Here is an 18,855-nt window from a genome sequence, read left to right as displayed (position 1 = left end):
ATCCACTGAGCCTCTTGATGATAAGAACAGTCATCAACGGTATAGCTACCTCCAGAAATTGCATGGTATTGACTCAAAAAATCAATTTCAAATAAAAGCTTACCTAAATTTATGCATTTCACAAAACACACAGGATAACAAGTCGTTATCCTTAGAATGTTCTGACTGCAAAACACACCTGAATAGAAACAATTTTTCTTTATAGCACTGCTCCCTAGCATTGGGAAAGAAGCTCAAAGCCATTGGAAACTTAACAGCTCATTCACGGGCAGCTCTCGTCCCTCACCGACATAAGACTGCTGCCATTTAACAGAAAACATGAAATTAGGTTACTAACAGAAAACTTCTTTAAAAAAAAAACAAAAAAAAAAAAACCTGGAGAACACCTCAGAATTGTGCTTATTTTTCTAGAATTACCTAAAATCTCTGATCAAAGCACAGAACGACACACTGGAGAGAGAGAAATAAGCAAGTAAATAAAATCCGGTAGAAAGAAAAAAAAAATATGAAAGAATAAAATAAAAAAGTAAAAACTAAAACAAGAAAAAAAAGCAAAAACAAACAAACAAACAAAAACCCTCAAAAAACCCAAAAAACCCAAAACCCACCAAACCAAAGACAAAAAACCCCACCAAACCAACAAGGCTTTAGCTTATTTCCAGAGTTATAAATGACAGCCTTTAAAAGCATCTATGAAGAAAATTCCACATGAACATGTGGATTTTTCCCCCTATTATTCTACTGAACTGACAAGAATCCTGTGCTACCCACTTGATGAACAGACAGCAGACAGAAGCAGAAGACAAGAAACGTATGAATGTTTCCAATCAGTTCCTGAGCATGATTTGTTTTGATGTTTTTCTTTGTTTTTCTTCATTTGTTCTGTGTTCCGTAACAGCTGCAGCAATATCCTAGCCCTGCTGTTTGCTCCACCCAAAGGGATGCTTTGCAAATGCAAGCTCAGCTAAGCTTCCCTCTGGACAGATATTCTGCCCCTGGGTCCTGGCAGCCAGTGCAGAGCTGGTGCCACAGGTCCCCACCTCAGTCCTCTGAAGCCCAAAGCCTCGGCTCTGCAGTGACCACACACACACGGAACCTGCTGTCATCTCCACCAGCTGGAGGCTCCATCTACACCACAGGTGCCACTCAGCCTCTGTCACACCATCATATCTGGGAATATGAAGGAGGTAAAACAGAAACACATAGCCCTTTAAAACCATCGGCTGACTGAGAAAACAACAATCCCAGAGGTACAGAATTCTTTCACCTCCTAACTACATGTACATTGTATTGCTATCTGTCATTGATCGAAAAATCACTCCGTAACAGTCTATGCAGATTATGTTGATAGCAAATATTTGTCTTTTGCCTGCAGCATTGAAAGCTGCCAGAGTTTCCACAAAGAGATGCTTAGAATCTACTTCTAAACCACTGGCAATCGATGTCAAAAAGCTCATTTTATAAAGAGCATCTAGGCTTCCAAAATTTAAAAGAGTTTGTGAAAACTGTTCAGATTAAGTAACTGCTCTACATTTCTGAGGATTATGCCACTTTTCCTCAAATTGACACATATTCACGGAGGAACTTCAACTGAGAAGGCTGAAAATTTAGGTTGCAAGACTTGTCCAGAATAGGAAGATAACTAAATGTAATGAAAATAAAAAATAGTTCTTGCTCTTTCAGTCATCACGAACACTTCAGAAGAGCCCTTTACCATCATGTCCAATTGAGTAAATTAGCCAGGCAACTGTGACAACCTATTGCAGGGCTTCACTGAATTAGGTTCTCATTTGAATAACTCAACAGTAGGAGGATGGAAAAACAAGGTGTGTTGCTCCAAAGAAATTCAACAGCCCTCTGTGTTTCTCTGGAGAAGGAGAATTATTGATAACACCTAAACACTTGGAAAACTGGGTAACTAAGGATAAAAAAATGTGTACAAAAGTCTTCTGTGCAATTGTGTTTTTTAAAAGGTAAAATATTTCCATTATGAGTGCCATTCTTCAATCACTGTTTTTGGAAATCAAACCAACCTACAGAGACTGTAGCATGTCAAGTCTTTGCATTATAGAAATGACTGAATGAAGTTGGACATTTCAGTTGGTCCTTAACAAATAACTATTCAGAATAAACTAAAACAAAACAAAGCAATCCACAAAACAAAACACACCAAAAGCTAACAAAAAACCCTACAAACCAAATCACTCCCCCTCCCCATTCAAACCAAACTGAAAAGATTTACGTAAGTGTAGTTATAACAAAGTTTGGGGTCCAGCATTCTTACTACACCTCTTTTCTAATGTTACAATTGTATTTTTCCTTTGATACTTCATATGTTCCCTGTGTTTTAGCAATCTAAAAAAAAAAAAAAAATCTGCCCTGAAAAGGTTAAAGCTGCAGTTTCAAAGAGAGAGTAATTCAGGGTGTGATACATTAGCAACCCTCTCAAGATAATTTTGTATGCAATTTCTAGGGACTCAGTTGCTTAATGCTTGAAGAAATGTATGAATTAAAAAGTTGGGGCATTTTCAATTTCCAGGTCTGGGGCAGGAATAATGATTTGTTTTACAAGGTGTCAGAGTTCATGGACAATGAGCACAAACACCAAATGAAAATGCCTAACAAAAACATCATGAAAACGTGAATGTTTTTTGTATACTGAATAAGTTATACAGCAAAATAGGTCACAATGGTGCAATATGCTGTCATATAAAAATTTTCTTATTCCAAAGCCTTGCAAATAACAACATAAAAACCACCCCCAAAAAACACAACTACATTGCAACTAAACAACCAAAAGGATTTTTTTTACTTCCATACCTTCTATGAAAGTTCTTCGTAACCATAAGATCTCTTGGAACTATTTTGTCTATATTTCTGTGAAACAAAAGAAGTTCCAGGACTGTTCCTGAGAACAGATATTTTCCCTCTGCTGCCTGTAAGAATCATTAAACACTTAGAACAGAATAATGGAATTGTTTAGATTGGAAAATATGTTTAAGATCATTGAGCCCAACTGTTAACCTAACACCGCCAAGTCCACCATTAAGCCATATCCCTGACTGCCACATCTGTGCACCTCCTAAATCACTCCAGGGGTGTTCAACCACTTCCCTGGACAGCCTGGTCCAATCCCTAACAACTCTTTCCATGAAGAAATTTTTTTAATAGCCAACCTAAGCCTCCACTAATGCAACTTGAGGCACTTTCCTCTTGTCCTATCACTTGTTACATGTGAGAAGAAATCAACCCCCACCTGGCTGCAACCTCCTTTCAGGTAGCTGTAGACAACAAGAAGGTCCCCCAATGAGCCTCCTTTTCTCCAGGCAAAACATCCCCAGTTCTTTCAGCTGCTCCTCACAGGACCTGTGCTCCAGACCCTCCAGAAGCTCCACTGCCCTGCTGTGAACACTCTACATGCCTCAAAATCCTTCCTGTAGTGAGTGGCCCTGAACTGGGCACAGCACAGTGGGTGTGGCCTCACCAGTGCCAAATAGAGGGAGAGGATCCCTTCCTTCTTCCCACAAACCAACTTACCAGTCTAATTGCATAAAGAACTGAAAATGGAAACCTGAACTAGCAAATACACATGAAGATGAAGCACGTTTCATACAAAGCATTCATCTGCATTTCCATTGAGCCTGTGTCTGGATCCCATTTCCTTTCTGTAAAACTCTGAAAATATGTACCTGCATGGTTGAGGAGTATTTCATAAAGATTACAGTTTCTAGAATGCTAGTATTGAAATGTTCAATGCTGTAATATTGATGCATCACCTAGATATAAGAGTGATCAGATAGGAGATTAACTATGATGAAAAATCTCTTACAACTTAAAAAGGAGTGACCCCCTCCCATGCTATCTACCTTAAATGATGAAAAGTGCTGCAATAGCTATTAATTAGTGCTTGAGAAGCACTTATTATCTCCATCCTTTTAGCCACTGTTGTGGCAGCCATTACCAAAGTGCAGAGGTTACAAAATGCTTATTTTCCCTGAGATCTCCAGCAAGTTAAGCCCGGTGCAACTGTACTGGTGAAAACAAAGAACAGTTGCTGTGAAAGGTGCAGGCTGAGAATTTCCATTTAATCTGTTAGTTCTCATAAACTTTTGCAGCTAAACAGCTTAAGAACAACACCTTATAAAATTTACTATGAACATGCTACCAGAATAAAACAAAGAAGGCACCTACAGAACTCTGGCCATTGAAAACAAAATCACAATTAGTAGCTTCCCAGAGGAGCTATGAAGATTCACAGCAGCTAAGAATCTGGCCTTGACCATTGGCCTGAAAGGCTGGATTGAAACCAGCAGAACTTCCCAGACAATTCTGCCAGGTCCCTAAGAGTTCATTTTTACCTAAGATGAAAAACAGTATTAATTCATTTTAAAGATGTGACATTCTACAGGCTTAACTGCAAGGTTACATTATTCCACTGTCTTTCACAAATATGGCTATATCCTTTGGAAGAACATCCTCCTTTTTCTGAATAACCAGTGAAAGCAATAACATTACATTTTACTTTCTTGAACAGATGCCCAGCAAGTCGGTATAAGCACAAAAGAAGTAGTTTGGAAAACAATGTATCTTAAAGCAGATGGATTTTGCATTTGGGTAAATCATCACAGTATAGATTTCTTTTGCAAAGAGACACCTTTACCTGAGTTCTCTGGTTATTCTGGAGCGTTCTGTTCATGTAAAGCATATGCAAAATTACTTATCTGTCTTTAAGGCCCATTTTGGGGAGGAAAATAATACACTGAGGTTTTCTTCCACTGACAAGAAGTGGTTGTATGCTAAACATATTTAAATTTTCTTCTGAAAAAAGGAGATGAAAACATAGCATATTTTAATATTCCAGATTTTGATTAATTTGAACTAGTTTAAAATACTTTACACAAAAAAACACAAAAAAAATCTCCCACATGGAAATTAGGAACAAAAGCATCCCATGCAGACCTTCTATACCACTGCAGTTTATGAATCTGAGCATGTTCATCTGCTAGTGTTAGCCTTTAATAATTGGCATCACTGAACTCTTAGTTCTCATGAACAGTCTGCAACCAGAAATCCTAACTCATGGGTAGAAAAGAATCATAAATCCATCTATTATTCACTCTGAAAGTGAGAAAATAAACTGGAATAATTCTTGTATGGTATTTAGGAGTCTTTATCACCAAGAATTGAAGACAAATGGCAGGGGAAGCAGGATGAATTATGAGAGGCAGGACACAGCTTTAACTGAAAAGGTTGAAAAGCTATGGAAACTACTGGCCTTTTCTCTCGGGTAGCATACATTTTTCTAGTTCCACATAATATTTCAAAACTTAAATCCCTTTGGTCACCCCACTGCTTGGCCTCCCCCTGAATTCTCTTAATCCTTTCTGCACAGAGGAATGATACCTTCAGCTATTAAAGAAAGTACATCTGCAGGGCTTTCAAATGTCATGGAAACCAGACACAAATGTCATCTACTAGTCATTCTTTCATTCTCTTCTAACATTAAAGAGGCATGCAGTCACATCTTTATAACTCAAACCTCCATGTCACCTAAAAAGAAACTGAAATTTCTTGGCTCAAAGAGGAAACATATTCATCCTGACACAGCAATATAGAGAGTCAAAAAACCCTTGCAAAGAGTTCTCCTAAACATCTCAACTGCAAGGACAGACAAGCAAAAGAAGCATGTTGGCACTTAGACAACCTGGAATTATTTTTAACAGAGAATGAGAGACTCCTGTAAGAAACAACTGAATCTCCTAAATTGTCCCACCACCACGCCATAACCCATGCATTTTTTTTACAGTGGAAATAGGGAAAAAGAAAGGCCATTCTTTGTCTTTAAGATGAACTCTCTTGAGCCAAAGAAAAACTCATGTCGGAGAACTCAAACACTGTCATTCTCTGTGTATGGTGCAAGCAAAACTCTCCTGCCTGAGAGGGGGAAAAGTTATTACTGCCCTCTCTCACAATATCACCCTGAAATATTATTTTCTTTTTTATTTACTAACACAGAACTTCATTACATATGAAGAAAAACATGGAAGATCCTCAGTTGCAGCAAACTGACATCTTTTCACTAGAGTCATTGGATTTCCTGTGTCATTGAAAGGAGAACAGGAACACTCCCAGAATTCCAAATACATTAAAATAATTTCAACTTTCTGTAAATCAAGGCACACATTGCTGCAAGTGTTGGGAGGAAAGGGTTAAACCCACAAGAGTTGGTAAGCAAGAAATAATTCAAGAAATAATTTCACTCAAAGTGAGCTTGCAGCTGGGAACGCTAAGAATTTCGGTGTGGGGAAACGTCAGTTACTATGTCTACTGTTGCTCATCCTCTGCCTGTTTTGAGAAGCAGAATTCCTGTGTGGAGGTAACACACTGTCACAGACATGCTTGAGCCTTCTGGTGGGAGAAGGAGTGACCATAGAAGCACAGCCTTGTGACAGACTGCTCCTGCAGGAAATCTTGGACATACTGAGGCAAATAGCAGCCCCATCACACCCCTGCTGTGCACTAGGAAGAACTGAGCCTAAGGGAGCCTGTATCCCTGTGTGTCTCTTTTCACCAGGATAAACTGAGCCTAATGGAGCTGCGTCTCTGTGTGTCTCAGCTGCCCAGTGCTGTTAGCTAGGTGAGGAAATAAATCTACTCTTTGCATTTCAGCCGGGGCTTTGTGGTTGCCCTGGTTACCTGTATGTATTGATTCACACAGTAGGTCATGCATTACTCAGCCTGTGTCATAGGCTCCTGCTACATGCTGAGGAACAAGCTGAAAAACTTAACTGTTACCTATTTCTGTTGCCATATCTTGTACTCTTCAAGAAATTTATTCCCCTTCTTTTGTGAGAAAACAGAAGATGAAGTAATTTCAAGCTACGTCATTGTCTGGTCACAGGTTCGTATTAAAATTGCCAGCTCTATCAATAACACGTACATTCATCTAGAAATCCCACAGCATGCTACCAAATACAGGTGTAAAAATGCTTTTGAAAGAGAAGATGTTCTGTCCCCATTATTATAATCCAGAGGTCAGGCTTGCTGCTATCCTTAACTTGAACTGCACCAGGGGATTTAAAGCCTCAGAGTGTGACCCTCTAGGCCATAATTAGTCTTCATCTTCCACAACCTTCAGCATGTCACCCAAACTTATGGATTCTCTCCCAGTATTTAGTGCTCTTCTTGGCTGCATCCCGCCTCCACCTCAGAGGAAGAATCTGAATATAAGCCACAGTACTTGCCTCTTACTGTGAAGGACCTTGGACAGGTGGGCAAGTAGGAAACCACAGCAGGAGACCAGGACTGGTAGTACTTTATGGAACTCATTGAATTCCGAGTTCCAATTTCACCAAGAAGAAAAACAGGAAGCTATCTCAGATGGGAGACTCTTGGTGTGAAACAAAGGCAAGTCCTTCCAGAAGAATTCCTGCAGAAATAACCTAGAAGCTCCTCTGGGCAGGGATCTTAGTTTTCCTTTACTTTGAAAAGATAATAGGTGAAACATGTACAGAAAGAAACTCAGGCAGGAAAAGGCCGGTGCTCCTCACCAAATAATATACTATTTTTTCTAGCAATGCAATCTTATAACATACATGTTGGAAAATCATCTATTCCTGGAGCAGAATCAGAATTTCCAAAACAGAAATTCATGAAACGCATGATGGAAGTTGTGAGGAATGGTTGAACAGTCCCTGAATAATTGTGACATTTTCCACAGGGAAGAGAAGTCTGCAAATCTGTACTGGCATAAAGAGTATGTCAGAAGCACCAAGAAGAATTAAAAGAAACTAATTACCTCTCTGATACTCTGATGTACTTTAACTATACATAACCTAACATTTAAGCCATCAGACTGACTTTTTCAAGAAGACATTTGGAGTTGGAAATTCATATAATCTGGGATCTTTCTCCAACTCAAGCTTGCTGATTTGATTTTTAAACACCTATTCTTCCTATCTAAACACATCTACATTTAGAGAAATAGAGCAGTAGCACTTTTTTATTTCTTACACACAGACGGTTGTGTCAGAGCAGTGGGAATGCTCTGAACATGGGGACTAAAAGGTGATGGATTAAAAGCCCTCAAGGATCCTCTGCAGATCTGGTCTTCAATAGAAAGACACTTTTGCAAAACCTGAGTGAGTTCTGTCCAGAGGTCAAATTGGAGAATATTCCAAGTACAAGAAAACAAACCAAAAAAGCTCCCTTCCTAGCTATTACATCTGTTCCTCACAGGTGCACAGAAACCGAAAGAACAGAGTAAAAAAGAACCCAGAAGCATGCTAAAACACAAGGTAGTACCTTTGGGAGGCTTTTATTTTACAATTGATAAACCTTTACTGCAAAATGAAAAAGTACCAGACTTTAACTACCTGATCACAGAAGATACTTACAAATCTCATCTTCATTTTTTTCTTCCAAAATATACCAGATTTTGTCCATTGAAAATATTTTGCAATTTGTCAAGGTTAAATATCATTGTACCTGTTTAAATCTTCACAAATTCAGATAGCAATCAGATCTGCACTGATTGTTGATCTGATTATTACTGATGATCCTCCTCCTCAGAAATACTCAGGAATCAAAACCACATGCCCTGAGCTACAATCTTTCATCTCTCATAAAAATAAAAATAACCATGTTTATAGAGATCTTAAGGGAGAAAAAGCACTGCATATTCCAGAAAAAGCACTGTTCTGGAAATATGTGACAGGCAGAAACTTATGATGCCTTAACTTGTGGCTAAAGATGATTTACAACCAGTGGAGCTTCAATTTAATTCCAAATGAATCGGAAACATTTGACACACAGAGAGGGAAAAACCTGAAACCTCAGAACAGAAGAACTTTGAGAGCTTCACTGCTGTCTCTTCGCTGTTCTGTTATGCAAAGGTCCAGAGCCCTTGCCACAGACATAGCTTGAATTTTGGCCCGTATAACATGTAGATGGTTCCTGTGCTGCTCAGTGGTCTCAAGGTAGAAACAAGTCAGCTTCAGAGACAGTGTTCAGAGGGGGCCAGGAACTGGGAACCCCTGGCTTGGTTCTTTTTTGTTTTACTGTGCCCTTAGCAGTTTAATTTCCTTCTGCTTCTTCAAGCTTAAAGAAGTTGGCCTTATATGAGAGGTGACTGTATTTAAACAGGACGTTTTCTTTCTTGCGTTTTCTTCACAAATAAGGCCTCAAATAGCCTATGACAAAGGAAGGTCAGGAAATACACAGCTATAAAGTTTTTTGGAATTTCCCATTTTAAAAGGTGCATGTTATGTTACACTTTTTTAGAAAACTGGAAGAATACTTACTGTCAATCCTTGTTCTCCTGGTTTTCCTGGCTCACCCTTTGAATAAAAAAGGAGTGAATAATTTCAGCAACATATCTTGAATCCAGTTTTCTATCTAAAAATAAAGTATCTCAAAAATTTCATTCTTAAACAGGTAAGGCAGCTAATTGCACATTAAATATATTACTTTTTTGCTTTCTAACCTGGTAGTCCAAATCACAGACATCTTAAGAAGTACTGCTTCACAATCAAGTAATGGTATAGTTCTCAAGGCGAGAGTTAAGTATTAGTGCTCTGACTCTGTCCCTTGGTTCCAAACATAATATTCTATTCCACTGTGCTAAAGGACAGAGAGAAAGGTTATTTTTACATATGTGCTGTATCTCAGAGTTTATATATTCCAAGATTACTGGTCTGTGTCATCAATTCAGTCAGCAGCCGTAACTTACTGTTGTCAATTACCATGTTCCATAAAACCATGAATATTGGTATTTTGAAGCCATGAAATAATTACTCAGCCGTTAAATACCTGGACTGGCTTTCAAAATGGTAACCCATCATTTCTCCAATGTACTCTCTTTCTGTGGGCACAACTATACAGAGAGTCAGAATCTATCATCTCCCCTTTCTTTCCATATGAACATACATACATCTGTCTGTAGAGACAGTAAAACATATCAGTCATACAACATGGGCTAAAAATACCCATCCAAAAAAAACAGAGCTCCACTTTAGTGGTCTGGTTTATATACCACTCCCTTAAAAACCCAACTGAGCACAGAGCAGTCCATGCACTGTTTCAGCACAGGGTCTTCTTTAGCAGCTTTGTCATAAAAGAAAGCCTGTCACAAAACCAATGAGGACTGTTCCGATGTCGTTGTTCCTGGTAACTGAAAAGAATCAGAACTGCCTCTCTAGGTATGCGTGCATCACACTCAGAAGCAAACACAGTGTCTGCAGACACACCAAGGCCAGTCGGGACAAAGAAGCCATGGAGGCACAGCTTTCTGGCCAATCACTGCCCCAAAACACCATCTTATTTATAGCTGTGGCAATTGTAAACCTTCTTGCTTGAGAACGGCAGGCTGGAAGCTGCATTGCCTCTTAAGCCCTATAAAGCTCCTACTTTATCTAACCCTGCAAAAGAGGCAGTGTCTGCCTAATGGTACCTGGTCACTCTAAGGACTTCCTCCTAGAGCTGTCTGAGGCTGCAACACCCCAGCTCATAGCACAGTACAGTTGCTGCTTTCAGCTCACTAGCTCGAAGTTCCTCAAAGATAAAGATACCTCATAGATAAAGCTGTCCTTCCCTCTCAGCTAAGTTTTCCCTTTACAGCTCTCCTATTTGATTGTGTATCACACAGCCATGGAAGAACAAGCCTTCTGAGGATCAGGAACATTAACCTGAGGGAATAGAACAGTAGTGAGGGGCAGCAAACTGGAGGGTTTCTACCTGAGTGCTTGTTTGTATCTGATTCTAAAGCAGTGTTATGAACTGATTTTCAATAGTGTTATAGGGCTTAAGATAGCCACAGCTTAAAAACTATAAAAAGAAACTCTCTCTTGCCATCTAAAGTCAAAATCACTACAGAACTATTATAAAATGGAATGACCTCATTGCATAAAATGCATGACTTTCCTGTTATGAAAAACACTAATGATCCCTTTGCTAAAAAGCACAAAGCAACATGCAGACACACTGTAATCAGCAAGGCCAGCTGACTCTACCAGCCCCATGTATGTGAATTATTAAAACACTATCGCTGCAGTCAGAAATGGATTCTGGTTTCAGTCTTGCCCTTACTAGACCAACCCAGCACCAACTCTGCTGACCACAATCCATTCAACCACAACAGAAGAACACAAGGGAGACTCAGAAGAGGCCCAGAACCTGACATGCCACAGGACTAACAAGAAATGAGAAGTTGCCAAAGTAAAGCATCATTGAGAGCTACAGACTTTTAATGTCAGTTAATAACGTTGAGCTAGAACTTATGAGGGCAGGAGTGGTAAAACAACCAAGCCAAAACAACAACAGGAGCAGCAGCAGCTCTACAGCCCTAGAGGTCTCAACTGGCCAGCACTGCTGGATTTTCACAGGAAATTTTAGCAGCATCTTAGTATTATCATGCTATATTACATTTAGATAGTAATACCTGAATAGGGTTAAAACAGGAGTGTAGATATTTTCTTTCTTGGTTTTAGCTAAAAAGGTCCTGCAGGAAAAACTTATGCTGTCCTGGCCTCATGTAACAAGTGATGCTCTTTCTTCCAGAAACCAGTTTCTGTTTCCAGTGCTGCTCCTCACCTTGCTGGCTCCTCATGTGTCTTCTTGGCCACAATCTTCACTTTTCTTGGATGTGAATGTGTGTGTGTGCATCTGTACATGTGCCATTTCATTTTTTCATGTCTCTCTCCTGTCTGTGATTCCATTTCCACACTGATAACACAGTGGCATCCATGGTGAAAAGAGATACTTCTTTCAAAGGAATAAAAATTAAGGAGACCACAAAATAGAAAACTAAAATCAAACACATACTTTTCTAAAAAGTCATGTGTTTAGACATCTGTTTAAAAAATGTGGGATTCTTCCTGTGCCTAAAACAAACAATACACAATATACTGGATTCTGCTGCTTGTCCTAATGAAGTAGGGGACCTGAGCCAAAGAAAATGGTACTGTTCTGTTTAAAGATGGCAGAATCTAAATACAAACTTCATCATACCTTGGACAGCTTAAGCAGTTTATTACTTTATTCCGTGACATTTGAGGTTAAACCATTAAGAAGTGAGAAGTCAAGCACATCCATTCTGCGAGGCCTCAAATTCAGTTTTATCTTGAAGTTTGAATAGAAACACTTATTACTTGTGGAAAGGGGCAGACTCTCCCGACACAGCTATTAAACATCAGTGAGTGACTGAGAAACCTTAGAAAGCGTAGTTAAACTGCCAGGGGTAGGAGGCAAGAAATCTTGGTGTTACTTCTGGCCCTGCTATACCCTTGTTCTGTGTGTGTGGGACTTCAGGTACAGCTTGAAACCTGCCTAGAGTTCAGTTTCCGCATGTCTTACTTGCCAGTCTTACCTCAGAAAATGCCTTTGACACCATGCTGGCCCACACTTGACAGAAATGTGCACACCAAAGCAGCAACAGAGTAACTCACCGTTAAGCCAGGCATCCCACGAGGACCATCCTTGCCAGTGTCTCCTGGGGGACCTCTGGGTCCTGGGGGCCCTGGAGGTCCAGGGGGTCCAGCCTGTCCTTGGTCCCCCTAAACCAATAAAAAAATGGTCACAAATTTGCTTTAGAGGCATCAACCACATAAAAACACATCAATTCACCCATAAAGAGTGCAAGACCAGCTGGAAGAAGCTTCCATGAACTGGACAGTGGCTTCTTCACTGCTTATGGCAGAAACAGCACTTTGCCTTGAAGACCAACAGTTTGTGTCTGTCTGGTGCAATCAGCCATAGGGCAGAAGGTTCAGATTGTGAGCTGCTTGTTTTACCACAGCACATATGCCAAAATTTGTGATGGTCTTGAAATATTTTACTAATTTAGTTCTCCAGTGCAAGTGACTGTTTTTGATAAGCATCTGTTTGCTTCATGATTTGCATAATCATAACAAAGCTGAGGCAAAAGAGAAAAGTTGCATCTGAGAATATGCAGATTTGCACAGCAATTTTCCAAGCCCACGAATGATACACGGATATATTTCAAAATTGAGCATGGAAAATAACTGCTTCTTCATGAAGCTGTACATAATTTTCCATCTGTTTTGGGAGGCTGTTTTATAGTGACAATTAGCTAACTCTCTTCATTTTTACCTATTAATTTATAAAAGTCAATTTTCAAGAGAGCGGTCAAAACACATTACCTTCCCCTCTACAAAAGAAAAGACACCCCAAAATGGTGCTTTAGTTATTTCCAGCACATCACTGCAAACCACTGGAAACAGCTGCTGGCATCTCAAACGTGGATCACTTAGCAAAGCCACCCGCAGTCTTTTAACTGTTAATGCCATTAACAGTTGCTTCATTTCAAGGCATTTTCAAGTGAACAACCTGCCACAGGAAGGCATCTGACAAAAAGGTACAGCAAAGAGTAAACTGAATGCAAAGAAGAACCAGACTCCAGTGAGATGAAGCACTACCTTAATGAGGCGGCGTTTAATGAGCTGCTGATCAGCAGAGAGAAACCCATGATTGATTTTAGGAAACACCATCTGATCAGGCAGGTGAGGTCAAAAGTTGAAGATCAGAGATGAGAGAATTGAAGAATAGACATCAGAAGGCCCGAGAAAGAAATAAAGACATATTCATTAGATTTGTAATAGCTAATATAATATAAACCAGTGCTTCTGCCTGAAAGAAACTGTGCATTTTCTTTTGGAAAAAGATTACCTGTATTGTACAGGATATACTGCTATGATTTAAATCATATACAATGACCTAAATGTGTAACTGTTTTCTCCCCAGATTTTGCATGAGAATTCTGCATGTGTATTAGTTTTTTCATTACCCAGGCTCTAAAAATCAGTATTTATATATGTTGTTCTTTCAGCAAAGTTTCTAGAGACAAAGCACCAGTTCAACTTTCAGTCAGATTTTCTAACCAGCATAGTGTGCCATGAAGAATGATGGTATTTTTATAAGGTCTGAAGTTACAGCTTGACCAGATTGCTTCCTGCTTAATTTGCAAATCCACTTTGAAAAACTGGATGTACAGATGAAACCTCTGATATCTAACACAAATATCTGACTTTACATGTAACCAGTATAGAGTTCACTGACATTTTCCACACTCATGTGTGCCTCAGGGAAGCACAACAGAAAAAACTCATCTGAAAATAAAATACTGACCAAGACCATGGGGAATGTAGGCATTTCCAGGGGTACACAGTTATTGATTTGATTCCACGCTCTGCATCAGGAGCACTTAGATCAATGCAAAGCCAGTGATGGTTGGCTTAGGTCCACCATAAGAATACACCAGTATTCCATGTTAAAAACAGTTTTTCATGTGCACTTTTATGCTGATACAGAGAGACCTGACTGAACAGGTACATGTCAGCCACAAACCTTGACGGTGAGGATCTGATTACTGTGCAGAGCAGCAACTGTGGGGAAGCCTGGCAGACCCTAGGGACACAGCATAACATGGTACGAGAACAGCACGACACAAACATGGCAGAGACAAACAGAACAAACACCACATCTGTTACACCCCACACTGCTGACAGACAGGAAACGGCCTCTCTGTCATATGGGAAACAGAGTCAGGGCTGCACTGCACTGCAGATGCAAGTTGGTATACTTCACAACGAGGATATCAAGAGATTTTAGAAGGAGCAATCCCACAAAGGTGTCTTTCCATAAAATTACAATAAATTGTTATGATCATTTGAAAATTGTTAAGGCTATCAGCCAACAGATTATTGAACCATTTTTAACTGAAATGTACTACAGCACTTCAAGAGATCTATGTAGAAGGTCTTCACTCTGGATTGCTGCAAAAGCTGACAGCAATGACGGTATTCTCTGAAGTACTTTGCATAATTAATGTCCAGCTCCTCACATTCTGTTTAACATATGACATTCAGCACATAAACTGGTAGCACATACACAACTATAAACACTGAACATAAATCTACTGCTAGATCTTGGGTAGTCCATAATGGCCATGGTTAAAGTTTTCAAGACATACATAGCAGTATTTTCACATCCATTTTTACCCCTCAATTGCTGTATGCCACATATGCTTTCTCATAGTCTACTCTACCAAGATGTGCAGAAATTGTACTGTACTGGCCCAAAAAGGGAAGAGTGTGGTGATTGTGGCCTGCTGTCACAATATAAAGGGGTAAATTTTGTTCTCAGCTCAACACCTTTCTTGAGCTGCCTCGTAGGGTCTGAATTAAACCCTCTGATAAAGCCAAAACCTTATGCAGTTAAGCAGTGAATTCCTAAAGAGGAGGAAATCCCTAAGTTTTCTCCTAGCCTTTAGCACAGCATACTGTCAGAAGCACAGGCTTGTTCAATGGCAGAGACATTAGGCTGAGGAACAATTAATAAAATACAGCCAGGGAGCTCTAAGCCTCCTGTATGCCCACAGACACCTTTATGAGGCAGAGTCGGTAGCACAGCCCCTCTGGGGGTTGCTCCTGGAGCAAACAGCTGCACCATGCCAGCTTAGCACCTGCTAAAGGGAAGGCTGTGCCTGGCTCTTGCTGCCAGGCAAGGGCCCTTCTGAGGAGTCCTGGGTGAAGGCTCTGCTGATGCAGCCCATGTTGCTGTAGCACATGAGCTCTTTGCAGCCCAGATGGCCTGGTGGGGAGCACCAACAGGCCAGGGCAGCCTGCCAGGTCTCTCAGCTGTAGCAGAGTCTTTTAATGTGGTGAATACTTTCTCTGTTCATCACACCAGAAAGCCTGTGGATGAAAAAGACTGCACCAGTCTTTACAAAAGAGGCAGAGTAACTTTTTGATGCATACACGTAGTTCACTACCATCTTGCATTTAGCATCTTTATTCCTGCTATACATCCATGAGATGAAGCTGAGACCTTGTAAGTTGATCCCATAAAGCCAGTTGCTAAAGGCAGCCTTCCCACTTCATGGGGATGAACTGCAGTGTGGCTAGCTGCATTGCTCAGTGACCTGAAATCTCCTCTTCAGAAACAAATAAACAGAAAACAAAACCAAAAAAGGCTAAAACTCACAACATATAAAGGGACTCACTCCTGAGACACTGATAAGACTGGAATGATACATCATTTAGGAAACAGATGTATCAAGTTTGTATTTATCTTCTTATGGAATATAAATTAAAGAAGTTATTAGATAGTAATGTGTCAGAATCTTTACATCTGTGACTCATTAGCCCTGCTATGCACATGATCCATTTCTCCTCTAGACAGAACTACAACACCCATGTAATAGAAATGAGCACAAACAAGAAACATACATAAGAAGTAATAAAATCTGAGTAGCAAGCAATAAATGACATTAATGGGGAAAATGGATAAACAGAAAATTTTTAAACAACTTCATTTTTACTCATCAGCCTTTAAAATTACAGCACAGTAATTTTCAGTTACCTCTAAAGTTGCATATTTGCAATTTGATGTTTTAAACTCATACTATTTTTTTTTTTATCTTCAACATGAAGGAGAACTGAGAATTAATTAAGAAAGGCGCTTATTCAGAAAATACAGTGGGATCTTCTTTTTCCTTGAGAAGAAATGAAAGACTTTGGAAAGATTAGTGTAGCTGTACACAGAACCATTTACATTCAGCACTTCACAGTCCAGCCCCAGCATCCCCAAATTTTCCCAACACCACACAGGCAAGTTCAAGATTAGCTATCAGTACTTCAGTTTTCTGCCTACATAAAGAACACATGAGAAAAGGGTCAACCCCAATCTTCCATCTCCAGCTTAGTTACTTCTTCCAGCTTGTTCCCAAGTAGGAAAAAGCTTTCCTTCCTTTGCCCAAAGTGGTCATAATCTTAGACCTAACAGTCAGATACATGCAATGCCAGTTTGGACCTGGATCATCTCCCCATGAATAACACATATCATTGGACAGAGCCAGAAACATGGGAACACTAAATGGAACCCAGCAAAGAGACTACAATAGGTCCATAGTCTTTGCATGTGTGGGAGGCTTTAGAAGGCATTGCACCCTCTGGCATCCATGAAAAATAATGTTGGCACACAACGAGCTTCTAAAAAGGCATAAAAAGAGCTATCCTTCCCAAAAAATGAGTTCTCTTCCTTTCCTGTCACTCTGCTATAAATATAGCCACAAATATCCCCTGGATCTGTTTTAATTTTTCCCTATCGAAAGCTGTTCTGAATGACGGATTCAAAGTTACTCAATTTTCTCTTTATTTGGTTTGATTCTTGAACTGCACATAGGAAGGGTTCTTGTTCTACACCCTGGGAGGCCCTAACAGAATACAAAACACTACAGTCATCCACAGCGACCACTGGTCTACTAAATTCCTCTGCTGACAGCTACTCAAGCTCACCCTGAAATGCTAGATGGTTACAATTGCTAAATTAGCACAGTTGCTGCATGCCTCACTGCCATTTTTGCCCAAATGCCAAGCAAAACATGATGCCTGATGGAGGCCAACAGCCATGTGACATTACCCACCTGGAAGTGTAGGTAAAGCCAACCTGCCCCATAAAATGGCTACTGAGAAAACCGAGGGATGCCTGAACATGGTATCATTCCCCCGTCTCATTTCTTTACTTGGATGAAATAGCACCCCTGTTACATTCATCACAGCCTTGAAGGATGTAATTCCCACTAGCTGTCCTAGATTTTTCACAGTATTCTCAGCTTTGTCCATTGGTCCACACGAGGTCAATATTATAAGGTTATCATAACCTTGTCAGAGGCAAGTCTGATAACGTTAAGCAACAGTGTTACTGGTTTTACACTGTACTGCACACACTCCAGTTTGACTACTGCATTTGCTCAGTATAGTAAATGTCACAGTCCTCTCTAGGATTTTCCTTCTGACCTGCCAATAAACCCAAGCTGCACAAGCTTGCATGTTCCTGTGAAGACATAGTAAATGAGACAGGAATTACCACCTGCTGTTCTCTTGCACTTCCTAAGGTTACAGCCAGCTGCTGCTATTTCACATCAAATCACATAGGCTTCAGGCCAGAGTGATCCTGACACTCTTTATGGCTGCTCTGCCTCTCTCCAACACCACCTCCAGTTCTAATTAATCCCTCAGACTGAGCGCCAGTCCTATGGCTAATTATTGTACCTGCCCTGGGGAATACAGTGTTTGGTATCACCCTGTACAGTGCCACAGACTCTCAGCAGGAGCTCTCTTATATAATCCCTTTTATCATAACTGCTGTTTTCTCCAGCAGCAAATCTGCTAACAAAAACAGCACACCACAACAAGACAAGAATCCAGAAATTTCTTTTCACTTAGGTAAACATTCAGCAAAGAGTTCTGATTTTAATACATTGTATAATGATTCAGACTTAAAAAAAAATAGTAAAAATGCAGTGTTTAAGATCTAGCATAAACAGATCACTGTAAAAGCATTATTTCTTATAATGACCTCTGTGAAATCTACCTGACACTCCATTCAAATGGAATAAAACTGGAAAAAGCCAACACTTCTCTACTTCTGTGCCGTTATTAGATGAATTTTCAGCGAGGCAAATGTCTTTTCTACACAACTCAATTATGTGTTCTGATGAGTGACCATACATTTGACCTCAATAAAATATCCTTCCTGAAGGCAAACCTGCTACTCTCATTGAAAGTGAAGGTAGGCATCCAGTTAACTGCAAGATGAGCTGGTCCATAACCAAGTTGGTTCTGAAAATAAAAATCTTCTCTCTTGGCTTATGTTTATCTTCAAATTTTTTACCTGCTTCAGTTATGTGATGTGGGTCAGTGGTTCAATCTTCTTCTCTGATGTTAATTAGGACTGGATTAATTTTTTAAGAGTTGTTTTCAATCAAATTTGTCTAATTCAGAAGTTCAGTGCTGCAGTACTTCTGCGTGACAGCTGTAGTCTGACATACAACAACTA

General features: G+C 39.9%; 1 protein-coding gene across 1 annotated transcript in view; it reads right to left on the bottom strand.

Annotated features, from left to right (window-relative positions):
* The window catches only part of COL25A1 (collagen type XXV alpha 1 chain), a 298,968-nt gene that overhangs the window by 74,994 nt on the left and 205,119 nt on the right, over window positions 1–18,855 (bottom strand). The window contains exons 8-10 of the mRNA XM_066186248.1: window positions 14,362–14,421; window positions 12,444–12,551; window positions 9,303–9,338 (exon numbers count right to left, since the gene is read on the bottom strand). Coding sequence (XP_066042345.1) covers window positions 9,303–9,338; window positions 12,444–12,551; window positions 14,362–14,421 — 204 coding nt within the window. The remainder of the gene's footprint in view (window positions 1–9,302; window positions 9,339–12,443; window positions 12,552–14,361; window positions 14,422–18,855) is intronic.

Source organism: Chamaea fasciata, unplaced genomic scaffold, assembly GCF_029207755.1.
Source record: "Chamaea fasciata isolate MVZ Bird 193981 ecotype frontalis unplaced genomic scaffold, bChaFas1.0.hap1 SCAF_6, whole genome shotgun sequence".
NCBI classification, from domain to species: Eukaryota; Metazoa; Chordata; class Aves; order Passeriformes; family Sylviidae; genus Chamaea; species Chamaea fasciata.
This window is presented reverse-complemented; position numbering and strand designations above follow the sequence as displayed.